The sequence below is a fragment of the Artemia sp. Qi Xiang Cuo genome, chromosome 9 (assembly GCF_049724085.1).
Source record: "Artemia sp. Qi Xiang Cuo chromosome 9, ASM4972408v1, whole genome shotgun sequence".
NCBI lineage: Eukaryota > Metazoa > Arthropoda > Branchiopoda > Anostraca > Artemiidae > Artemia > Artemia sp. Qi Xiang Cuo.
Genome location: NC_142802.1, coordinates 74,242,088 through 74,269,225, shown reverse-complemented (window position 1 = coordinate 74,269,225; position 27,138 = coordinate 74,242,088). Strand labels below are relative to the sequence as shown.

The window sequence follows — 27,138 nt, the reverse complement described above, 5'->3', positions numbered from 1 at the left end:
ACAAAAACTCTAAGCAAAAGACTCTAAGCCAAAAACTCTAAAGTCTTAACTAAAACTAAAATAAACTAGAACTCTAACAAAAACTCGAAGCTAAGACTCTAAGCTAAAATTCTAAACTCTTAACTAAAACTAAACAAAAACTCTAAGCTAAGACTCTAAGCTAAAATTCTAAACTCTTAACTAAAACTAAACTAAACTAGAACTCCAACTAAAACTCTAAGCTATAACTCTAAGTTAAAACACCAACCTCTTAACTAAAACTAGACTAAACTAGAACTCTAACAAAAACTCTAAGCTATGACTCTAAGATAAAAAACTCTAAACTCCTAACTAAAACTAAACTAAACTAAAACTTAAACAAAAACTCTAAGCTAAGATTCTATGATAAAACTCTAAACTCTTAAGTAAACTAAACTAGAACTCTAACAAAAACTCTAAACTACGACTCTAAGCTAAAAACTCTAAACTCTTAACTATAACTAAACTAAACGTCAACTCTAACTATAACTCTAAGCTAAGACTCTAAGCTAAAACTCTAAACTCTTAACTAAAACTAAACTAAACTAGAACTTCAACAAAAACTCTAAGCAAAAGACTCTAAGCCAAAAACTCTAAACTCTTAACTAAAATTAAAATAAACTAGAACTCTAACAAAAACTCTAAGCTAAGACTCTAAGCTAAAATTCTAAACTCTTAACTAAAACTAAACTAAAAGAGAACTCTAACTAAAACTCTAAGCTAAGACTCTAAGGTAAAACACTAAACTCTTAACTAAAAGTAAACTAAACTAGAACTCTAACTGAAACTCAAAGGTAAAACATCAAATACTTAACTAAAATTAAACTAAACTAGAACTCTAACAAAAACTCTAAGCTAAGACTCTAAGCTAAATCTCTAAACTCTTAACTAAAACTAAACTAAACTAGAACTCTAACTAAAACTCTATGCTAAGACTCTAATGTAAAACACTAAACTCTTAAATAAAATTAAACTAAACTAGAACTATAACTGAAACTCAAAGTTGAAACATCAAATTCTTAACTAAAATTAAACTAAACTAGAACTCTAACAAAAACTCTAAGCTAAGACTCTAAGGTAAAACTCTAAACTCTTAAGTAAAACTAAGCTAAGAACTCTAACAAAAACTGTAAGCTAAGACTCAGCTAAAACTCAAAACTCTTAACTAAATCTTAGCCAAGCTATAACTTTAAGTAAAACTCTAAGCTATGACTCTAAGCTAAAAATGTAAATTCTTAACTGTAACTAAACTGAACTTTAACTCTAACTAAAACTCTAAGCTAAGACTTTATAATAAAACTCTAAACTCTTAACTAAAACTAAATTAAAATGTAACTATAAATAAAACTAATCTAAGAATATAATATAAAAAATCTAAACTCTTAAATAAAACTAAACTAAACTAGAACTAAAATTAAAACTATAAGTCTAAGATAAAACTCTAAACTAAAATTAAACTAAACTAGAACTTCAACAAAAACTCTAAACTAAGACTCTAAGTTAAAAACAGTAAACTCTTAACTAAAACTAAAATAAGCTAGAACTCTAACAAAAACTCTATGCTAAGACTCTAAACTAAAATTCTATCCTCTTAAGTAAAACTAAACTTAACTAAAACTCTAAGCTATGTTCCTAAGGTAAAACTTCAAATTCTTAAGTATAACTAAACTTAACTAGTACTCTAACAATAACTCTAAGCTAATACTCTAGGCTAAAACTCTAAACTCTTAACTATAACTAAACTAAACTAGAAATCTAAAAAAAACTCTAAGCTAATACTCTAGTCTTAAACCCTAAACTCTTAACTATACTAAACTATAAATCTAACTAAAAATCTAAGTCTAAGCTAAAACTCTAAACTAAACTAGAACTGCAACAAAAAACTCTAAACTAAGACTCTAAGCTAAAAACTCTAAACTCTTAACTAAAACTAAACTAAACTAGAACTCTAAAAAAAACCCTAAGATAAGACTCTATGGTAAAACTCTAAACTCTTAAATAAAATTAAAATAAACTAAAACTTTAATCTAATAATCTAAGATAAGAACTATGAACTCTTAACTATAACTAAACTAAACTAGAACTCTAACAAAAACTCTAAGCTAAGACTCTATGCTAAAAAACTCTAAACTCTTAACTAAAACTAAACTAAACTTCAACTCTAACAAAAACTCTAAGCTAAGACTCTAAGATAAAACTCTAAACTCTTAACTATTAATAAACTAAACTTCAACTTAAACAAAAACTCTAAGCTAAGACTCTAAGCTAAAACTCTAAACTCTTAACTATTACTAAACTAAACTAGAACTTCGACAAAAACTATGCTAAGACTATAAGCTAAAAACTCTAAACTCTTAACTAAAACTAAACTAAACTAGAATTCTAACAAAAACTCGAATATAAGACTCTAGTATAAAATTATAAAATCATAAATAAAACTAAACTAGCCTAGAAATCTAACGAAATTTCTTAGCAAAGTCTGAAAGGTAAAACAACGAATTTTCAACCAAAACTAAACTAAACTATAACTCTAACCAAAACTATAAGCTAGTACTCTAATATAAAAATTCCAACTATTACTAAACTAAACTTCAACTCTAAAAAAACTATAAGCTAAGACTCTAAGCTAAAACTCTAAACTATTAACTAAAACTAAACTAAACTAAAACTTCAACAAAAACTCTAAGCTAAGACTCTAAGCTAAAAACTCTAAACTCTTAACTAAAACTAAAATAAACTAGAACTCTAACAAAAACTCTAAGCTAAGACTCTAAGCTAAAAACTCTAAACTCTTAACTAAGACTAAACTAAACTAGAACTCTAATTGAAACTCTAAACTAAGACTCTAAGGTAAAACACCAAACTCTTAACTAAAACTAAACTAAACTAGAACTCTAACAAAAACTCTAAGCTAAGACTCTAAGCTAAAAAACTCTAAACTGTTAACTAAAACTAAACTAAACTAAAACTCTATTCTATGACTCTAAGGTAAAACTCCAAACTCTTAACTATATCTAAACTAAACTAGAACTCAAAACTAAAATAAAATAGAACTCTAACAAAAACTCTAAGCTGAGACTCTAAGCTAAAATTCTAAACTCTTAACTAAAACTAAACTAAACTTGAACTCTAAATAAATCTCTAAGCTAAGACTCTATGCTAAAAAACTAAACTCAAAACTGAAACTAAACTAAACTAGAACACTAACTGAAACCTAAAGGTAAAAAAACAAATTATTAACTAAAATTAAACTAAAATTCAACACTAACAAAAACTCTAAACTAAGACTCTAAGCTAAAACTCTAAACTATTAACTAAAACTAAAATAAACTAGAAATTAAACAAAAACTCTAAGCTAAAAACTCTAAACTCTAAACTAAAACTTAACCAAACTATAACTGTAAGTAAAACTCTAAGCTAAGACTCTAAGCCAAAACTCTAAATTCTGAACTGTAACTAAAACTAAACTAAACTAGAACTCTAACTAAAAGTCTAAGCTAAGACTCTATGGTAAACTCTAAACTCTTAACTAAAACTAAACTAAACTAGAACTCTAACTGAAATTCAAAGGTAAAAATTCAAACTCTTAACTAAAATTAAACTAAACTATAAATCTAACAAAAAAACCTCTAAACTCTTAACTAAAACTAAACTAAACTTCAACTCTAACAAAAACTCTAAGCTAAGACTCTAAGCTAAAACTCTAAACTAAAACTAAACTATACTAGAACTTCAACATAAACTCTAAGTTAAGACTCTAAGCTAAAAACACTAAACTCTTAACTAAAACTAAAATAAACTAGAACTCTAACAAAAACTCTATGCTGAGACTCTAAGCTAAAACTCTAAACTCTTATGTAAAACTAAACTAAACTAGAACTCTAAGCTAAGACTCTAAGGTAAAACACCAAACTCTTAACTAAAACTAAACTAGAACTCTAACTGAAACTCAAAGGTAAAACATCAAACTCTTAACTAAAATTAAACTAAACTAGAACTCTAACAAAAAACTCTAAGCTAAGACTCTAAGCTAAAACTCGAAACTCCTAACCAAAACTTAACCAAACTAAAACTTTAAGTAAAACTCTAAGCTATGACTCTAAGCTAAAACTCTAAACTCTTAACTTTAACTAAACTAAACTTCAACTATAACTAAAACTCTAAGCTAAGACTCTAAGGTAAAAATCTTAACTAAAACTAAACTAAACTAGAACTCTAACAACAACTCTGAGTTAAGACTCTAAGCTAAAACTCGAAACTCTTAACTAAAACTTAACCAAACTACAACTTTAAGTAAAATTATAAGCTATGACTATAAGATAAAACTATAAATTCTGAACTGTAACTAAACTAAACTAGAACTCTAACAAAAGCTCTAAGCTAAGATTCTAAGCTAAAAAAAAACTCTAGACTTTTAACTAAAACTAAACCAAACTAAAACTTTAAGCTAAGACTCTAAGCTAAAAACTCTAAACTCTTAACTAAAAATAAACTAAACTAGAAATCTAACAAAAACTCTAAGCTAAGAGTCTAAGCTAAAAAAAAACCTCTAAACTCTTAACTAAAACTAAACCAGACTAAAACTCTAAGCTAAGTCTCTAAGGTAAAACTTCATACTCTTACCTATAACTAAGTTGTGGGTGAAAAGGATGGGTACTTTAATTTGTAAAATGAGTTTAGGACGGTCACTAAGAAAAGAACTTGTTCTGAAATGTCTTTTGAAAAGTATTGCTTGGTGTTGGGCATTCAAAAAGCTGTAAAGTAATGTTGTGTGTGAAAAGGATGGGTACTTCAACTTGTGAAATGGGGTTTACGATGGACATTATAAAAAGAACTTGTTCTGAAATGCCTTTTGAAAAGTATTGTTTGTTGTTGGCGCATTTAAAAAGCTGTAGAGTAAAGTTGTGGGTGTAAAGGATGGGTACTTCAATTTGTAAAATGGGTTTAGGAGGGACATTAAGAAAAGAACTTGATCTGAAATGCCATTGAAAAGTATTGCTTGGTGTTGGAGCATTCAAAATCAGTATAGTAAAGTTGTGGGTGAATAGGATGGGTACTTCAACTTGTAAAATGGGTTTAGAATGGACATTTAGAAAATAACTTGTTCTGAAAAGATATAATAAAGCCATAAAAAAGTATTAAAAAATGGGGGCTCAGGGGCCTTTGGGGCGCCGGGGGTCCTTTGGGGGTCTGGGGGCACTTGAGGACCGATTGGTCCTTTGGGAGCCCGGTGGACCTTTGGGGACCGGGGAGGGCCTTTGGTGCGCCGAGGGCCCTTTGGGAGTCTGGTGGTCTTTTGGGCGCCCGGTGAACCTTTGGGGACGGGGGTGCTTCTTTCGGGGGGACCTTTGTGGACCGGGGCTTCCTTCAGGGTGGGGGTAGGGGGTTTGGAACCCTTTGGGTTGGGGTAGGGGGATCGGAACCCTTTGGGGTTGGGGTAGGGCACCTCACAGCACTGTTCAAATTGAACTTGTGTATTATAACGACCACAGATTTTCACCCTCAAATCCTCTTCTAAAATCATCTTTTAAAATCATCTTTTAAAATGTCTCTAACTGTTTTCGCCGAAATAATTGAAAGAACCATCCATCCATCCATCCATCCCTCCATCCATCCATCCATTCATCCATTCATCAATCCATCCATTCATCCATCCATCCATCCATCCATTCATCCATACATCCATTCATCCATCCATACATCCATTCGTCAATCCAACCATTCATCAAGCAATCCAGCAATCCATAAATCCTTACATTCCTCCATCCATCCATTCATAAATCCATCTATCCATCACTACAGAAAACACTCCAAACATACCTACATACCTAAAAAAATAAATACAGCCATACCTAAAAACAGACATCACTACATAAAGCCAAACATACATCCATTCATTCATTCATTCATTCATCCAATCATCCATTCATTCATCCATCAATCCATTCAGACATACACACTTCCATTACTAAATCAAAACAACCAACCATCCATCAATGCAACCAACCAAACATACATCAATCAAGAATTAAATAAATCCATCAATCCATCCATCCATAAATGTGAGAAAATTTCTGTTTTTTCATTCTCACTGACCAAAGCCATAAAACAGACATAAATGTGAGAAAGTTCCTGTTTTTTCATTCTCACTGACAAAAACCATAAAAACATCCAAGAAAAGTGAGAAAGTTCCTGTTTTTCAAATTCTCACTGACAAATACCATAAAAACACACATAAAAGTGAGAAAGTTTCTGTTTTTTCATTCTCACTGACAAAATCCGTAAAAACAGACATAAATATGAGAAAGTTCCTGTTTTTTCATTCTCACTGACAAAAACCATAAAAACATCCATAAATGTGACAAAATTCCTGTTTTTTCAAATTCTCACTGACAAAAACCTTAAAAACATCCATAAATGTGAGAAAATTCCTGTTTTTTCATTCTCACTGACAAAAACCATAAAAACATCCATAAATGTGACAAAATTCCTGTTTTTCAAATTCTCACTGACAAAAACCATAAACCACGTGGTTCTATGCCCATATATGGTGTTCTCGTGGGACCTCCTGAGGCATCTCTACTAACGTCAGCATACTTCCCAATAACCAATATTATAATTATGTAAACAGTGGACAAAGTTCATGACTTGCAGCCCTTCCTCCGGGAACTGTGGGGGACTAAGTCATCATCAGAGAAATATTGATTAGATTTTCAACTATGCTGAACAAAATGGTAATCTCAAAATTTTTATTGGGTCACCTTGGGAAAAAATGAGCGTGGGAGGGGCCAGGTTGCCTTCCAATTCTTTTGGTCACTTAATAGCGCACTAGAACTTTTAATTTCCGTTCGAATGAGCCCTCTCACGATATTCTGGGACTGCTGGATCGATACAATCACCCCTGGGAAAAAAAACAAACAAACAAATAAACACGCATCCGTCATCTTTCTTCTGGCAAAAAATACAAAATTCTACATTTTGCATATAGGAGCTTGAAACATCTACAGTAGGGCTTACTGTAACGCTGAACCTGAAGGTTTGATTTTCATTAGATTCTATCACTTTTAGGGGGTTTTCCCCCTTTTTTCGAAAACAAGGCACAAATCCAATTCTTTTTATGTATCTACTGGTATCAAAATTTCGTTTTTTATAGTTTCTGTTACTATTGAGCCGGGTCGCTCCTTGCTTACAGTTCATTATTACGAACTGTTTGAAAAACAACCATGAGACAATGACAAATTTTTAGGCATAGGTGTATAATACTTAAAAAGGGATTGAACAGGCTTATTTCTTTTATGGAGGTGAAGCTTTTCAAGTCTACTATGATTTAAGTAATTGGTGAATTAGTTGCATTTTGCATATCATAGGCAATGCAATAGCGTTGCCTATAGTAAAGGACATACGGATCCAATGTTTTACTTCTTTTGGAAGGAATTGTCACAAAAACTTCGGAAGGGGCTCATTCGATTTGAAAGTTCTAGTGAACTTTTTAAGAGTCAAAATTAATCGGAGGGCACCTCGCCCCCCCCCCCCGCGCCCTTTTTTCCCAAATGAATCTGATAAAAATTTTGAGATAGCCATTTCGTTAAAAATAGTTAAAAAATTATACAACAAAAACTCTGGTGTTGACACCGCCCCCAGGGCCTTTTCCCCCAGGGTCCCTCTCCGTGCCCTTTTTTCCTCAAGCACATCTGATAAGAACTTTGAGACAGCTATTTTCTTTTTAAATACTTCAAAGGTCATAGGCGTTGTAAGTTATGCCCTGGGAGCATATATGGTTCTTATGGAAGGGATGCTCGTATAAACTTCGGAGAGGGCTCATTTGATTTGGGATTGAAAGATCTAGTTCACTTTTAAAAAGTCAAAAGAGATCAGAGGCCAACTACCCCCCCCCCCCCCCTCCCCGCCCTATTTTCATCATACACACCAGATAAGAACTTTGAGAAAGCTTTTCTTTTACATAGTTCAAAGATCATATAACGAAAACTCTAGTGTTGACACAACCCCCCAGGGCCCAGGGGGAGGCATTGTAAGTTATGCCCTAGCGGCATATACAGTTCTTATGGAAAGGATGCTTGTATAAACTTCAGAGAAGGCTCATTTGATTGGAAATTGAAAGTTCTAGTTCACTTTTTAAGAATCAAAAGAGATCCGAAGGCAGCTAGCCCCCCCCCCGCCCTTTTTTCCCCAAACTCATCCGGTAAAAAATCTGATTTATCACAAATTGTTCCAAGATCATAAAAAGAAAACTCCGGGGTCGACACAGCCCCCCAGGGCCTGGTGCGTTGTAACTTATTTCCTCGGGGCCTATTTGGTTCTTATGGAAGGGATGCTTGCATAAACTTTAGAGAGGGCTCATTTGAATGGAAATTGAAAGTTCTAGTTCACTTTTTAAGAGTCAAAAGAGATCGCATGGCAACTAGTCCCCACACACCCTTTTTTCCAAACCCGTCCGATACAAATTTTGAGATAGCCATTTTTTATATAGCTCAAATGTCAGATAACAAAATCTCCGGTGTCGACATAATCCCCCCCCCAGTCCCGGGGGCAGGTGTTGTAAGTTATTTCCATGGGGCATATATGGTTCTAGTGAAAGGGATTCTCATATAAACTTCAGTGAGGGCTCATTTGATTGGAAACTTAAGTTCCACTTCACTTTTTAAGAATCAAAAGAGATTCGAGGGCAACTAGCCCTCCACGCCCTTTTTCCCAAAACCTTATAAAGTTTTGAGATAGCCATTTTGTTAAAAATATTTAAAAGGTCAGATAAGAAAAACTCCGGTGTCTACGCAACCCCCCAGGGCCCGGGGGACAGGCTTTTTAAGTTGGGCTCTTGGGGCATGGGGGCATGTATATGGTTCTTACAAATTTTGAGGTAACTATTATTTCTTTAAATAGTTCAAACATCAGATAACAGAAACTCGAGGGTCGACACAACCCCTAAAGCTCTGGGGCAAGTGTTTTAAGTTATGCCCCGGAGGCGTATAAGGTTCTTATGTAAGACGTGGTCGTATAAACCTCGGATATGGCTCATTTGATTAGAAATTGGAAGTTATAATTCACTTTTTAAGAGTCAAAACAGATCCGAGCGCAACTAGCCCCTTCCCCCTCTCTAGCCCTTTTTTCCCAAATTCATCCGATACAAATTTTGAGATAGCCATTTTTTTTTTAATAATTCAAATATCAGATAAGAAAAGCTCCAGGGTCGACACAACCCCCCAGAGCCCGGGGGCAAGTGTTTTAAGTATTGCCCGGAAGCGTATAAGGCTCTTATGTAAAGGATGGTCGTATAGATTTCGAATGTGGCTCATTTGATTGGAAATTGAAAGTTCTAGTTATTGTTTTAGAAGTTAAAAGTTAACGGAGGGCATTAACCCCCCCCCCTGACATAAACACCCTCTTTTCCCCAAATGTATCAAATGAAAATCTTGAGATACCCAGTTTGTTTGAAATAGTCAACAATAAGATAGTAAAACTTCGTTGTCAACATACCCCTCCCAAGAACCAGGGGAAAAGTTGTAACTTATGCCACGGGTACATATAAGCTTTTTATGGAAGAGGTGGTCGTATAAACTTTGGAGGGGACTAAAATGATTAGAAATTGAAAGTGGTAATTCACCTTTTAAGAGTCAAAAGTGATTTGATGGTGACTAGCCCCCTCCCTCCCAACCTTCTTTTCACCAAGTGTTTCCAATCGAATTTTATATAACCATTCTGTTCACAATATACCAAAGATAATATAACAAAAACTGTAGGGGTAAAACAGCCCCCCCCCCCAGAGTCCGGGGCCAAGTGTTGTAAAATATGTCCTGGGAGTAAATAAGGTTTTTATGGAAGGGATGGTCATATGAACTTCGGAGAGGGCTTATTCGATTGCAAATCATAATTTCTAGTGCCTTTCTCAAGAGTCAAAGTGATCGGGTGGCAAATTGCTCCCCCTCCAAGGCCCTTTTCTCCCAAATGCATCCAATCAAAATTTTGAGATAGCTATTTTGTTCAAAATAGTTTAAAGATAAAATAACGAAAACTCTGGGGTCGGCACATCCCCCTGGATCCCGGGAGCAAGTTCTGTAAGCTATGCCCCGAGGGAAAATAAGGTTATATGTAAGGGGTGGTTGTATAAACTTAAGAGATGGCTCGTTTGATTGGAAATTCAAAGTTCTAGTTACCTTTTTAAGAGTCATTAAAAGTGATCGGAGGTTTTCTAAACCCACCCCGCCCTTTTCCCCAAATATATCTGGTACAAATTTCGAGAAAGCTATTTTGTTCAAAATCATCCAAAATTCAAATTATTATAAATTAGGGGTTGAGAAATCCTCCATAGCACCCAGGACAAGAATTGTAACTTATGTAAGTTGTAATTTCTTAAGAATCAAAACTGATCAAAAGGAAACAATCTCCACCCCCTTGTGCCTTTTTTCTCCAAATGTATCTTATCAAAATTTTGAAATAGCCATTTTGTTCAAAATACTCCACAATTCAAATTACTATAACTTAGGGGTTGAAAAATCATCCCTGGCCCCCGAGGCAAGATTTTAACTTATGTAAGTTGCCCATTATTAGAAAATAAGGTTCTTTGGAAGGTGTGGTCGTAGTAACTTTGGAGGGGGCTCATTCAATGTTAAATTTTAAAATATCTGTACAAAATAAACATAAATAGAGGGTAAACGCCGGAGACACAACGTCGAATGACAAAAACCCAAAACCGAAATTCGATCCGAAATTGAAACATCTAGCTCTTTTTTTAAGAACCAAAAGAGATCAATGGTCAACTAGCCCAGACCCCACTTTCCCAAAGGGTATCGGGTCAAAATTTGTAGATTTCCCTTTTGTTCAAAATAGTTCAAAGGCCAAATAACTATGTTTCCGGGGTAGAACCGGCCCCCCACCCAACCCCGGGGAAATGGCTCTGATCTACATAACTTAATTATTGTTACTTTGATACTTTGTTTACCTTGAGACTTGGAGTTGGTGATTTACGTGGTAACTTCGATTTACGATGCAAGAGCTGTAAGTTGTGCAAGTTGGTTGTTGTCATTTTGATACTTTGTTTACTTTGATACCTTTTTAACTTTGACCCTATATTTACGTTGATACTTTGGTATTGTTACTTTGATGCTAGTTTTGATACTTTGATGAAAGTTTGAGGTTAAAAAAAAGTTATTTTTAGAAACTTGAAACTTTTTGCAATAAAAAAACAACAAAAATTGATTAAAAAAATTTCCGAAAGTTTAAATTCTTTCCGAAAGAATTGGGGTAATGTACTTCTAATGAACGGTGTCTTCACTACAAACAAGAGTATGGCTTCTGCCAGTTTCCCAAACGGTAAAAGCATAATTCTCTTACTTAAATTAATTAAAAAATCTTTCCACAATACAATTTTTTTACAGAAAAGTAAAGAGCTCCTTTGAGCAAAAAGTGAGCAAAAATAGAATCAAATAATCTACCAAGCGTGAAACTACCACAAATCAGCATCGATAAATAAATGAAACCCAAAACGAACATAAATACAATAAATAACCGAGTCAAACTCAAAATGAGTAGAAATTCACATGAATTGGACTCAAAACCCCTAAGCCTTCCCAAGGCCAGAACATAATTTGCACTTTACTGAAAAGATATAAATGTTTTTACTTTTATAACTTTAATAAATCAAATAATATTAACATTTTGATTACTAAATATCAGTATATGTATATTAAACTGACAATACACATTCATTTTTTCATTCATTCAGAAGGTTTCGGGATTTTCCTGAAAATCTGGCAAAAACGAAGCGGCAAAAACATTTGAGCCTAGAGGCGTCAAAGCTTTAAATCCGGCCAGGGTGAAACAATTCTTGAGCTGTTGAGCTTTCAGCAATTAATATCATTTTATATCCAATATTTAGTCTAATTTATTAGTTCTTACTAAAACTGTTATTTTATTTTGGAATAGAAAAAATATTTTGACATAGGGAGTTTAGAAAAAACTGTAAACTTGGTAGATAAAAAACTAACATAAATTAATTAAGACAAAAACTTCCTGGATAAGAAGTTCCCTAAAGAAAAGTAAAGGCCATAAGAGGCATGAGACTAGAAGAAATAGAAAGCTACAACTAATCAGACTAAAAATGATGTTAAAAACCTATTCAATAGCAAATGAAACCCAAACGAACAGAAATTAAATAAACAATCATAGCCAAAAAAACATACAACAGGTACTAAAGTAAATAAATAAATAAATCTTAAAATGAGTAAAGCTTAAGCGGAATATGTGAAGCAAGCTTAAAACGAACAAAAATATTTTTTTATTAAAGCATAAATGAAACCCAAAACGAACAGAAGTTAAACAAACTATTATAGCAAACAAACAAACAACAGTTACTAATATAAATGAGTAAATAAAGCTTAAAATGAGTGAAACTTAAATTTAAAATGCAAATCCAGCTTAAAACGAACAACAATCTCTACAAAGAAGAGCTTGGGTTTTGCGTCCTTCTTTTGCTGTACAAGTCTAAAACCTACTGCGTCATTGGCGCTTTACTGGAAGTAAATTATATTACAAACATTTTCTTTTTTACTTATTACAAGATTGAAAATAAACATAAAAATTACAGTAAATTAAATTTTGAATTGATGATCTGCTAGCAATTAATATCATTATGTATCAAATATTTTGTTTGATTTCATTAGTGTTTTCTAAGACTTTTCAACACAAATATAGCTTCACTACAAACAAGAGTTTGGATACTGCCCCCTTCCCTAGCTGTAAAAGTCTAAAGCCTATTACGTCATTGGTGCTTCACTGAAAACGAATTATATTACAAATGTTTTCTTTTCCAGTTATTGCAGCATTGAAAATGAAAATAAAATTACAGCGACATGAAATCTTGAACTGATAATCTATCGACAATTATTTGCATTATATATCAAACATTCAGCTTGATTTTATTTGTATTTTTCAAGACTGTTCAAGACACATATAGTTTTCAGTAAAGCGCCAATGACGCAGTACGTTTAGACCTTTACAACGAAGGAAGGAGGCAAAACCCAAACACTTCTTTGTAGAGATTTTTGCTCGTTTGAAGCTGGATTTGCATTTTTAATTTAAGTTTCACTCGTTTTAAGATTTGTTTATTCATTTATATAAGTAACTATTGTTTGTTTGTTTGCTATGATTGTTTATTTAATTTAATTTCGTTTTGAGTTTCATTTGTGCCTCAATCTCAAAATATTTTTGTTCGTTTTAAGCTTGGTTTGCATATTCAACTGAAGCTTTACTCTTTTTGCGATTTATTTATTAATTTATATTAGTACGCGATGTATGTTTTTTTGCTACGATTGTTTATTTAATTTCGTTTCGTTTTGGGTTTCATTTATTCTTTTTATAGTAATTTCTGGCTGTTTTGAGTTTGAGTTATTGTAGGTTACTATTTCTTCTGATCTTATGTTTAATATGGCCTTTACTTTTCTTTAGAAGACTTCTATTTCGTAATTTTTTTTTTTTTTAATTAATAATGGGATACGGATGCCGACTTTACCTAGGGAATTTCAAAACCATGGGCAGCACAGTTTCAGGCCCTTTGTACTACCGTCTTTAAATTAGGTTTAATTTTCAAATTTTTTCTCCAGAAAAGAACTTTTTTCAAACAATCTTTTTTTAGATACCTTAAACAAGGGACGAGTGGAGATAAAGTCATATAACAGTTCAATCGGAAAACAAACAGAAATCAATATGAATGAATAAAAAAAAACCAAACAGAACAGAAATTACAAAAAAATAATCAAGTTGAACTTAAAACAAAACAGAAATTACTACGAATAAGAGTAGGGCAAATGCCCTTTAAGCCGTCTCAAGGCATGAGTGTCATTTACACTTTAATGAAAACAATTTTTATTTTGAGCCAATTTTTTTTTCATTTGACATGAATTCAACAGCAGCACAACAACAAACCTTCCACATCTAAAGGCTCTCAAGGTTAACAGATAAGAGTGCCTAAGAGTGGTGCTACTGGACCCTTTCTCTCTCTCTCTCAAAACAACTAAACATGTTGAAAGTCATTTGCACTCCTTTGAAAAATATCTAGTTTATTTGGTGGGGCTTTTACTTGTCAAGACTTCAACAGAAAGAGAAAAATCACCATAGTAACCAAGATTACAGAAAAGAACTAACGAAAGTAAACAAACTGTTTAATATACAATGATAATCATTTCTGGAAGTATCAACAGATTTTGATATGTCAGTGTTGTAAAAAAGAATTTTTTTTTTTTTTATATATTTTGTTTCAGTGAAGCGCAAATGACACTCTGGGTCTCTGGGCTTTAGAAGGCTTAAAGAGGCGTCAGCCCTCCTCCTGTTTGTGACGGTTTCTGTCCGATTGAAATTTGACTGGATTACCCATTGTAATTTCTGTTTGTTTTGGGTCTGATTTAGTCATTGATATTAATTTCTGTTCGTTTGAAGTTTGAATTAAATAGAAAAACAAAACAAGTTTTTTCCAACTGATAGTCTGGAGCAGCACTAAAAATTAAAACGAAAAGAAATTACTCCATATACGAGGGGGCTATTCCTTCCTCAGACCTCACTCTTTACGCTAAAGTCTAGAAGTTCTTTAAAAATACTTCTCGTTCAAATTCAACGTGACTTGTGTTTGAGCAGTTTTATTAAAGAATAGTGATAAAAATCAAACTTTAGGGTAAAGAGCAAGGGCCAGCTTCCCTTCATATACGGAATGATTGCTTCTCATTTTAATTTTTAATGTTGCTTTTTACTTGCAGTTGCAAATACTTGTTCTTTTTACTTAGTTTTTCACCGTTTTCAAATCAGTTCAGAAAATTCCCTTCTCTCCCCACGTGTAAATTTTCCCCTTGAAAATTCCTCCTGGAGGCTTTCCTCTCTGAGGAAAATGTTTCCCGTGACATATCCCCCCGTAGAAAATACCCCCCCCCCAAAAAAAAATCCCGTTTATTTCCCAATAACAAATACTATATGTGAACGATGGGAACATCGCGTAACTTACAGCCCTTTCCCCAGGTAGCATGGGGACCATGAATATTATTGGGGACCATGGGACCAAGTCATAAAATGGGGATTAGCAAAATTATTGGATCTTTCAAGTATTCTGAATCAAATGGCTATCTCAAAATGTTTTTCAGGTGTCTTATCTGGAAAACGGGCGCGAGAGAAAGGCTAGTTGCCCTCAAATCTCTTTGGTAGCTTAAAAAGGGCACTAGAACTTTTGATTACCGGTCAAATAAGCCCTCTCCAGATCTTCCAGGATCACTGGTTCGGTACGATCTTCCCTGAGGAGAAAAAAACAACAACAAATACAAACAAAGGAACATGCATCCTTGATCTTTCTTCTGGCAAAAAAAGAGAAAAAAAATCAACATTCTTGTAAAAAAAAAGAGCGTGAAACCTTCAAAATTTTCATTAAGATTCCTTGACGTTTCGGGCGAATTTCTTCCTTTTCAAAAATTAGGCGAATCTTCTCAGGCTGGTGATGTTACACAACTTTTGATGTATAACATTAAACTTAATGAACTTTATATATTCGGAATCAGCGTAAAATTGAAATTGTTTTTTTGAATCTGTTATTAAAATTCTGTTTTTAGAGTTTCGGTTACTATTGAGTCAAGTTACTCCTTCTTTACAGTTTGTTACCGCAAATTATTTGATTATTGTTTTACTTTAATTTAATGGGAAACAACCATAACTTTTGTAAATGAAATAATTTCCAATGAGAGGTTCATCTGTGATAGTGAAATGCAAGGATGTGAATTTATATTTTGAGCTACATTGCGTACTAAAAATGTTTGGCCTATTAGCCCCTTACCATTCATACTGCTCGCTTAATTTAGATTTATTCTTCCAAGTGAAGAAACTCTAAAATGAAAATCACCCTTCATATTGGTCTGAAGGACCTCGTAAAGAAGTTTTTAAGGTTCGGCACTAAAAATGAACTTTTTACAATTCGGGCACTCGCTCCTTTCCCCAAAACATCCAATGACCTTCTTGGAACAAATGTTGGCTAAGTACTATGTAATACTGTATAGTATTAATTGGCTACTTATACCTCCTCTAGACAAAGACATCGCTTCGTACAAACTACATATGTGTTTAAGGAAAAAGGTGCTACCACGTGGTGGTACAGCCTCTAAAACTGGGAGGCTATGTATTTGATAGTTCCACGTCGATCTCAGAATTTATGTTCGATAACATTTGGCCTATTTTAAGTTCCATAACATTTTCGATAACCCGGAAAACAGCTGTGTTTTAATCATTTTTTTTATAATTTTTTTTGTCTTACTTTTTTTTCTCATTTTTAAAATCATAATAAAAAATAACTCTGATTTATGTATAGATCTGATGGTGGAAAGTGTTCTGGAGAACAAAATAGGAACCCTTCTGTTTACTCCCATTAAAAGGGCGATTCTCATCCCAGAAGATGAAACTAAGGTACTAGCCTTTACCCCAACAAATTTTGGTATAGATCTAATCATTTTTCTGTTATATGTCCTGATGACATATTTTAAAAGACTCCCTTTGTCCTCTTTCGTACCGTACGGATTGTGCATGGCCACACGAAAGGTGTAAATGGGACACTAACTTTTACTTACCTCAAAGTTTGAGTGAAATCAAATAATCTGACTTGGCAGATGTTGCAACAGCATTAATATAAAAACTACCCTAGGTCCCATGCCCCCTTTAGGGTTGTGCCACTGATTTGTAGGGTAAAGAAACTCAATACTTTGGAATAGATACTAAATAAAAAAAAAATAAAAAAAAAATCGGAAGCACCATTGTTCTCCTGAATTATAACCCCGCTAGGTTTTAAAAAGTGTGCGCACAATGGGGGAGCCTTTGTCAGACTTAGAACAGCCCGGGTAGCAAAATTTTCGGTACCTAGAGTAGATATTTAAACTGTCAGTTTTTCAAGAAAATTAATTAAAAAAAAACTTTCCGAAAAATAAGTTTTTTCGAAGAAAAGTAAAGGCCATTTTAAACTTAAGCTCAGCAGATTCAAATACCTGTTAAAATTCAAACACAAAACGACCAGAAATCATAGGCAGCGCGATAGCGCTGCATAAGTAAAGAACGATGTGGGCAGAATGTTTTTTTTTCCTCCATACCCGGGCACTTCGTATCGAAGGGGTTGTCGTAGAAACTTCGAAAAGGGCTCATTCGAATGGAAATGGAGTGGCTAGTGCCCTTTTTAATAGTCGAAAGTAATTGGAGGGCAACTATCCCCCCTCCTCCCACGCCCATCATTCCCCCAAACACATCCAATCAAAGTTTTGAGATAGCCATTTTGTTCAGCGTAGTTGATTTCCAGATAGAAAATGTGTTTTTGAGAAGGACACTCCCCCACAACCCTCGGGGCAAGGGTTTTAAGTTATGCCCTGAGGGCATATAAGAACGATGTTGGCACAATGTACCATTTATTATTTCTTTCCTTTAGAGCAGGGCACTTCGTATCGAAGAAGTTGTCGTAGAAACTTTGAAAACAGCGCATTCAATAGGAAATTGGTGTGGCTTGTGCCTTTTTTAATAGTTGAAAGTGATTGTAAGGCAACTAACACCCCTTCCACCCCCACCATTTCCCGAAACACATCCAATCAGAATCTCGAGATAGCCATTTCGTTCAGCAAAGTTGATCTCCACATAGAAATTATGTTTTTGAGGAGGACACTCCCCCACAGCTTTCACGGCATGGGTTGTAAGTTATGTCCTGGGGACATATAATGTTCTAATAGAAGGCGTAGACGCAAATAGTTCAAAAAGGGCCCATTCAAATGGAAATTCATAAGGCTAGTGCCCTTTTTAATAGTCGAAAGTGATTGAAGGACAACTAACACCCCTTCAACGCCCACCATTTCCACAAACACATCCAATCAAAATTTTGAGATAGACATTTTGTTCCACGCTGTTTAAAGTTCAGGAAATTATACCTTTCAGCAGGACACTCCCCCCACAGTCTTCAGGGCGAGGGTTACAAGTTACGCCCTGGGGGCATATAAGGTTTTTATTGAAATCTTTGTCTTAGAAACTTGAAAAAGGGCTCATTCGATTGGATATTCAAAGGCATAGTGCTCTTTCTAATAGTCAAAAGTAATTTGAGGGCAACTAACCCCCCTCTCACGCCCACCTTTTCCCCAAACACATCTAATCAAAAATTTTAGATAGCCAATTATTCAACGTAGTTCAAAAATATGGAAATTATGTCCTTAAGAATGACAACCCCTCTCCCCACATCCCTCAGTGCAAGGGTTGTAAGTTATGCCCTGGGGGCATATAGGGTTTTTATTGAAAGCGTTGTCGTAGAAACTTCAAAAGGGCTCATTCAATTGGGAATTGAAAGGGCTAGTGCCTTTTTTAATAGTTGAAAGTGATTGGAGAGCGACTAACGCCCCTCTCACGCTCACCATTTTCCCAAACACATCCAATCAAAATTTTGAGATATACATTTTGTTCAACGTAGATGAAAGTTCTGGAAATTATGTCTTTTAGGATGATAACCCTCTAAGTTCCCTCAGTGCAAGAGTTGTAAGTTATGCCCTGGGGGCATATAAGGTTTATATAGAAAGTTGTTGTAGAAATTTCAAACAGGGCTCATTTGATTGGAAATTGGAATTGCCCTTTTAATTTAATATTCGAAAGATAGCGGAGAGTAATTAACCCCCCTCTCACGCCCACCATTTCCCCAGGAACTTTCAATCAAAGTTTATATATAGCCATTTTGTTTAACATAGTTGAAGGTTCTGGAAATTATTTATTTAAGGATGACATACCCCCCAGAGCCCTCAGGGCAAAGGTTGTAAGTTATGCCCTGGGGGTATATAAGGTTTTATATAGATAGTTGTCGTAAAAACTACAAAAGGGGCTCATTCAATTGGAAATTGAGAGGGCTAGTGCTCTTTTTAATAGTAGAAAGTGATTGGAGGATAACTAACCCTCCTCTCACGCCCACAATTCCCCCAAACACGTCTAATCAAATTTTTCAGATAGCCATTGTGTTCAACGTAGAAGAAAGTTCTTGAAATTACGTCTTTGAGGATGACAACCCCCCCTCCCAGCCCTCAGGATAAGGGCTGTAAGATATGCCCTGGAGGCATATAAGGTTTATATTGAAAGCGTTGTCGTAGAAACTTCAAAAGGGCTCATTTCATTAGAAATTAAAAGGGCTAGTGCCTTTTTTAACAGTTGAAAGTGATTGGAGATCGACTAACGCCTTCTCACGCCTACCATTTCCCCAAACGAATCCAATCAAAATATTTGAGTTAGCCATTTTGCTTAACGTGGTTGAAAGTTTTGGAAATTAGGTCTTAGAGGACGACAACCACCCTAACAGCCCTTAGGGCAAGGGTTGTAATTTCTACCCTTGGGGCATAAATTACAGGTGTTTTTAAAAAGCGTTGTCGTAGAAACTCAAAAAGGGCTCATTTGATTGGAAATCAAAAGGCCTAGTGCCCTTTTTAATAGTCGAAAGTGATTGGAAGGCTTGACATTTTATAGTAAAGATCGATATGGGTATAATGTATTTCTTTTTTTTCCTGGTTTAGACCAGGGAACTTCGTATCGCAGGAGTTGTCGTAGGAACTTCGAAAAGGGCTCATTCGATTGAAATTAGAAGGGGCTGATGCCCTTTTTAATAGTCGAAAGTAATTGGCGGGCAACTAATTCCCCTTCCAGGCCCACCCTCCCATTTTCCCATTATGTTTAAAACTAAATGTTGCCTTAAGATTAAATCAAAATGCACTGTGTTAATGCTAATTCCCAATAAGACATCTCAGCAGTATCCCAAGAGCGACTGAAGGTATTATGTTCAAACTTTCGGAGATACTTCTGCTCTTAAAATTCCAGAAATTACAAAAAATAACCGAGTCAAACTCGAAACGAGCAGAAATTAACATGAGTAGGGCACTAAACCCCTATGCCTTCCCAAGGCCAGAACATAATTTGGACTTTACTGAAAAAATATAAATGTTTTTACTTTCATAATGTTTTTAATAAATTTTATATCAGTATATGTATATTAAACTGACAATGCACATTCATTTGTATTTTTTTAGTAAAGTGCAAATTATTTTCTGGCCATGGGAAGGCATAGGGGTTTTGAGCCCTACTCATGTTAATTTCTGCTCGTTTTGTGTTTGACTCGGTTATATATTGTAATTTCTGTTCGTTTTGGGTTTCAATTATTTATAATTGAAACCCAATTATAATTTTTTTTTTTTTTTATTGAGTGGCAACCATGGGTGAAAAAACTAAGGAAAATATATTTTGTCATTTCAATAGTTTTGAATAAGATTTGGATATTTTTTTGGGATAATTTTTTAAACCAGATTTATAATTGTGATCTTCCAAGTAAGTGAATATTTTTTTTCCAGTTAAGAAGAGCCATATACTAGGAACCAGGTGTGTCTATTGGATGCGCACGCGCTGATTGCGTAATTTTTCGCCGCGCAGCGTTGCCATTCTTGTTTGTGAGTTTGGTTTTCGGGCGCGGAAAAAAAAGGTTAAAATCGGCGTGTGTATATGTTTATGTTTCTTCTGAATTAGTGAAGTCCTGTGGACTGCGTGGATCGCTTGGGACCAAGCAGAAGAGGGGAGAGAACCTGCCGGAAGCGCCGTATTGGTACCTGCCGGTTAATTAGTCTTAAATTGCTGGGAACAGGTGAGCAGGTCTCGACGCTTCCCTTGCTCCCGGTGATCTTTTGCTCCTGAGGTTTCCCTGATGTTTCCTTGATTTAGATGGCGGTGAGAGCGCTTTGAAAAAGCTGCCTCCGACTTCTTAGTTTAGCTAGTCCAGTGCTATTTTTATCCGGATTCCTGCTGTGATAGTGAAAGTAACCAAAGACTTGCTGTTCCTGACTTTGCTTAGTGCAATCATCATGCAAATTAAATACGAAAAACCGGCCTCAATGAAGATTCAATCACCGGATTTATCAGTGGCACCATCTAACTTTTGTAACTTGTGGCTATTTGGACTCTTAAAGAAACCACCAGTGCGCAGTGAGATAGCTCTCTTCTTAGAGCCACCAGAGTGCTCTCGCTTATCAGACTGCTTGAATAAGTGAACCCACCGTGGCAAACGAGGAGGAAAAAGGAAACGCCAAATGAGAATCCCAGTGCATATCTCCCGCAGGAGAAAGACAAAGGACAGGCTGACAAGGACGAGTAACCTAGTCGTAATTCGTTGCGCTCCTCCTCACGATACTCCACCCCTACTTGTTCCCTGGTTTATAGAGAATGTTAACTGCAGTGCTTCGGAACCTACTCCTCCATATTTGCGTCCGGAGCGATTCTCAGCAAAATACAAACTTCCGACTATGCTAATGTGTAACGCTCGATCTTTGAACAATAAAATGGACGAGCTGGAGGTGTTAATTAAGCAAAATAACGTACCCATTGCAATTATAAGTGAGTGTTGGGACATAACTGAGGAGACTGCACGGATTAAAGGTTACAGAAACTACCTCAACACTTGACGTGACCAAGGCATTGTCCGTCGCGGAGGTGGCGTAGGACTTTATATATGTGACGACCTACCATCAAAACTGTTAAGTAACCCCTATGATTCGAGTCAGGAGATTGTGTGGGTGGAGTGCAGACCGGCGCATCTGTCACGAAGATTCTCCTGTTTAATAGTTGCGTCAGTGTACTATCCAGAAAGCGCTGGGAACAGAAAAGAACTTATTGAGCACATACAAGTGTTCGTCGACAGAATGCGCCACAAGTACACTTCCCCTGCGTTTGTGATTGCTGGCGATTTCAATCAGACCAATCGTCAGTGGGTCTGAAGCGTTTTGGATATGAAACAAGTAGTGAACATTCCGACTCACCAAAGTGGCAGTACTCTTGACATGATCTTTACGAACTTGGCAGATCTTTATAACGCTCCCCGATCTCTAGGTCCCCTTCAGAATTCTGACCATTTTATAATTTTCTGGGAAGCACAAGCAAGTATCCCACGACCAAAACGAACAAAAACCACAATTCGGCCCATCACAATGTCTTCAATAGCTCAATTCGGTCGCTGGATTGGTACTTACGATTTTGAGGACATTTGTGCAGAGGCCGACATTAATGTCAAAGTCAGCAGACTGAACAGCCTTCTGTTAGAAAAGTTCCACGATTTTTTTCCAATAAAAGTTATTACAGTTTGTGACACTGACAAACCATGGATCACCCGCGAACTCAAGCAGATGATAAAAACTCGCTGTAATCTCCACAAAGCTGGAGATCAAGCGGCTGCAGCCAGTTTGCGTTACAGAATTGTGAAGTTAAACAGACTAGCCCAAAGACAGTATGTAAATGAGAAAATAACGGCATAACTGCATACTTACTTTCATAAATGGCCCTACTCGGTCAAAACACTTACAGAGAAATCAACACCAAAGGACCTTAGACTGATCAAAGATGACGGCAAACTGACATCAGCTACTGAAGTGAAAAATTTTTTCTCCGGCACATGCACCACATACCCATCAATCACAAACTCAGAAATTGAGAGTATCATTGCTGACACCGGGACTGATGAGATATGTGAAGTATCTGAATATGCCGTCTTTAAGGAACTTCAGAAACTGAAAGTAAACTGTGCGTCTTACCCTGGTGAACTCCCTGTCAAGTTGTTACGCGAGTTCTCCATCTTTCTCGCAAAGCCACTCAGCTCTATTATTAACCAGTGTTTTCGTGAACAAGTGTTCCCCAGTGTTTGGAAGAGAGCTTATGTGCGCGTCATTCCAAAAGTGAAAAACCCAAAATCTTGCGACCAACTCCGCCCAATTTTGATAGTTCCGAACCTCTTTAAGGTAGCGGAATCATTTATATCGTGAACTTTTGTCACAAGTCCAGGGCTCTCTTGATCCATACCAATACGGGTGCTTGAAAGGTAGTAGTACAACTGTTTATCTTGTGCGTCTGTATCACCTTATTGTTGAACGGCTTGACGAAGGAGGCAGAATTATAGATATCCTCCTAGCCGACTATAAAAAAGCCTTCAACTTGATACCCCATTATACTGCAGTGACTAATCTGACGGTTATGGGAGCTTGCAGACATGTTCTCTTATTAATAATAGATTTCTTACACAACCGACTACAGAGTGTATATGGTCTCTACCCGGGTGATACTGATTCGGAATGGTCTGAGCTTACGTGTGGTGCCCCACAAGGCACTAAACTCGCTGCATTGTTGTTCTTGGCAGTGATCAACTTCGTCCTTGCCGATTTTGACGAACGGTTCAAATTCTTAGATGACCTTTCCACCCTCTTAAAATACCTCATTGAGAAGTCTCAAACCATTCCCCAGTTCAATGAATTATTTATCGACAACTTTAGAGACCAGTGTTCTGAAAACAGCCTCCAAATCAACGAAACAAAAACCAAAATTCTTCAATTTAACCCTCTCAAAAGGGATTTTCAGTACCCCCCTCCACCATACCAAAGCGTATCGTCGGCAGTTATTCTCGGTGTTACGTTCAGCGTTGACTGTTCGTTTAGCCTCCACGTCCAAGAGGTAGTAAAAAAGGCGAACTGTGCCATGCGTACCTTTTTACTGATGCGAAGATTTGGTTTTTCAGTGCCGCAATTGAAAACAGCCTACCTGACATATATTCGCCCGATATTAGAGTATGCGTGCCCTGTATGGGGTCCACAGGTTCAGAACACTGCCTATTTGAGAGAAGTACTCGAATCAGTCCAGAAAAGAGCGGTGAAGGCCATACTGTCTGATCAGTACACCGATTACGAATCAGCACTGTCTCAACTAAATTTGCCGTCACTCCACGATCGCCGTTTTCAACTTATCTGTAAATTTGGCCAGTTTCTTCTGACAAAGTGATAAACACAGAAATATATTACCCCCAATGCTGACAAAAAAAGTAACTACAAGATCAAAAGCAACAAAGCTAGCCCAGCCCAAGTGTCGTACTAATCGCTTCAGCAATTCGTTTGTGCCTTTTTATGTTTCTGTCTACAATAAGTGACATGTGTATTAATTTTTTTGTGTCTTTGTTTACTTTGTAAATAATAGCGCGATTTAGTCGGGATTTAAACCCTGACTACGAAAGCTTTTATGTTAAAAAATGATTCTGATTCTGATTCTATCGATGCTGATTTGTGGTAGTTTCGCGCTAGGTAGATTATTTGATTTTATTTTGGCTGATTTTTTGTTTAATTGAGTTCTGAACTTTTCTTTGAAAAACTTATTTTGTGGGAAAAGTTTTTTTTTAATTAATTACTATTAAAGAATAAATGAAACCCAAATCGAACAGAAATCAAATAAACAATCATAGCAAAAAACATACAACGAGTAATAACATAGAATTAAGCAAGATAAACAGGTTTTAATTTTTATAAAGCAGTGAATACAATAAAATAAACACTTAATTAAACAAAAATACTCCGAATATTTCCGCCCCACATCCGGGAGCCTTTCTCAACGGAAAAAAAGAAAAGAAAAAAATGAAACAAAAAATGTTCTTTTTAAAAACCTTAACTTACATCAAAATAAACAAAAAAAACACAAAAAAACAACAAGAAAAAAAATATAAATAAATAGGAAACAAAACTCACATATTAAATAAACACTTCCATTCACTGGCGAAGTGTTTATTTAATATATGAGTTTTGTTTCCTATTTATTTATATTTTTTCTTTTGTTTTTTTGTTTGTGTTTTTTTGTTTATTTTGATGTAAGTTAAGGTTTTAAAAATAACAATTTTTGTTTCATTTTTTTCTTTTCTTTGTTTCCGTTGAGAAAGGCTCCCGGACGTGGTGCCGAAATGTTCGGAGTATTTTTTTTTAATTAAGTGTTTATTTTATTGTATTGACTGCTTTATAAAAATTAAAACCCGGTTTCCTTGCGTAATCTTTCGTAAATGGAAAAGTAGTGTGGTCTAAGAAATTATTTAAGTAATAACATAAATGAATTAATATGATCTTAAAACAAGTAATGATTAGATTGAATATGAAAATCAAGTTTAAAACAAAAAAAAATTCCTATTGAAGTATAAATGAAACTTAAAACGAACAGAAATAAAATAAACAATCAATGGAAACAAACATACAGTAGATATTAATGTGAATTAATAGATAAATCTTAAAACGAGTGAAACTTAAATTGAATATGCAAATCAAGCTTGAAACGAACAAAAATCACTACAAACAAGAGTTTGGGTATCACCTCCTTCTCTCACTGTAAAAGTCTAAAACCTACTGCGTCTTTGGCGCTTTACTGAAAACTATATGGGTCTTGAACAGTCTCGGAAAGTATAAACAACATCAAATTGAATGTTTGATGTATACTAATATTAATTTTTGAACGATCCATTAGTTCAAAAATTTATTTGACTGTCATTTCATTTTATTTTCAATGCTGAAAGATCTGGAAAAGAAAAATATTGAAAGAAAGTTTTTCTTTCAAAATAAGAGAAAAAATAGAGCTTGGGTATCACCTCCTTCTCTCACTGTAAAAGTATAAAACCTACTGCGTCTTTGGCGCTTTACTGAAAACTATATGCGTCTCGAACAGTCTTGGAAAGTATAAACAACATCAAATTGAATGTAGGATGTATAATGATGTTAATTGTTTGAAAGATCCATCAGTTCAAGAATTTATTTCACTGAAATTTTATTTTTATTTTCAATGCTGAAAGAACTGGGAAGGAAAATATTGAAAGAAAGTTTTTTTAATTAATTTCTGTTCGATTTTGATTGCAAAAAGTTTCAAGTTTTTAAAAATTCCTTATTCCAAAATCAAACTTTTTTTTAAATCAAATGTTTATCAAACCATCAAAACTGTTATCAAAGTAACAATATCAAAGTGAAAAAATGGGTTTGTGTCAACCTCGGAGTTTTTATTATCTGATGTTTGAACTATTTTTAACAAAATGGCTATCTCAAAAGTTTTATCGGATGGGTCTCGGGAAAAGGGTGCGGGGGTTGGGGGCTAATTAACCTTCGGTCTCTTTTGAATCTTTAAAAGTGAACTAGAGCTTTCTATTTTCAATCAAATGCGCCCTCTTTGAAGTTCATACGAGCATTCCTTCTATAAGAACCATATATGTCCCTAGGCATCACTTACAATGCCTTTCCCAGGGCCCTGGGGGGTTGTGTCGACCCCGGAGTTTTAAAATCTGATGGTAGAACTATTTTTAAAAAAAGGGTTAGCTCAATTTTTTATCGGATGGGCTTATCCATCCGATAAACCCAAAGGCGTGGAGGGTGGAAGGGGCTAGTTGGCCTCCGATCTTTTTTCACTCTGAGAAAAAGAACTACAACTTTTAATTTCCATTCAAATGAACCCTCTCTGAAGTTTATACGAGCATCCCTTTCATAAGAACCACATTCGGCCCAGGACATAGCTTACAGTGCCTGCCCTCAGGCCCTGGGGGGATATGTCGACACCGGAGTTTTTGTTATCTGACCTTTGAACCATTTTGAAAAAAATGGCTCTCTCAAAGTTCTTATCGGATAGGTTTGAGAAAAATAGGGCGTGGAGAGGGGGGCTAGTTGCCCTCCGATCTCTTTTGACTGTTAAAAAGTGAACGAGAACTTTCAATTTCCAATAATATGAGCCCTATCCGCCGTTTATACGAGAATACCTTCCATAAGAACCATATATGCCCCCAGAACAATTCTTACAACTCCTGCCTCGGGCCCTGGCGGGGTTGTATCGACACAGGAGTTTTTCTTATCTGAGCTTTGAACTATTTTTGACGATATGGCCATACGTAAACGAGTTTTGTTTTATTATCTTTGAAGTATTTTTAACAAAATGCTACCTCAAATTTTTTATCAGATTTGTTTTGGGGAAAACGGCTTGGGGGAGGGGGCTAGTTGCCCTCCGATCACTTTTGACTCTTAAAAAGGGCACTAGAACTCTTGATTTTCAATCAAGTAGGCTTGATGAGCCTACTTTGAAGTTTATACGACGACCCCTTCTTAATGAAGTGGGAAAAAATTAAATGGAGTTTGGGGGGAGGCTAACTGCCATCAAATCACTTTTGACACTTAAAAAGTGAATTACAACTTAAAATTTCCAATCAAATAAGCCCTCTATGAAGTTAATACGAGCATATCTTCCATAACAGCCATATATGCCCCCAGGGCATAACTTACGATGCCTACT

General features: G+C 35.3%; 1 protein-coding gene across 1 annotated transcript; it reads left to right on the top strand.

Annotated features, from left to right (window-relative positions):
• The first annotated feature begins 23,049 nt into the window (after positions 1 to 23,049).
• On the top strand, positions 23,050 to 26,715 carry LOC148949023 (uncharacterized). Its single transcript, XM_089094551.1, has 2 exons — positions 23,050 to 23,741; positions 26,640 to 26,715. The coding sequence occupies exons 1-2, from the start codon at positions 23,050 to 23,052 to the stop codon at positions 26,713 to 26,715; spliced, it is 768 nt and encodes a 255-aa protein (XP_088950677.1).
• Positions 26,716 to 27,138: the final 423 nt, after the last annotated feature.

Excerpts from the sequence above, each read along its gene's own strand:
- LOC148949023 (XM_089094551.1), top strand. The coding sequence starts at position 23,050 with ATGGGAGCTTGCAGACATGTTCTCTTATTAATAATAGATTTCTTACAC. Across the intron at positions 23,742-26,639 it reads AAGGCCATACTGTCTGATCA|AACAATTCTTACAACTCCTG; the intron begins GTACACCGATTA and ends ATATGCCCCCAG.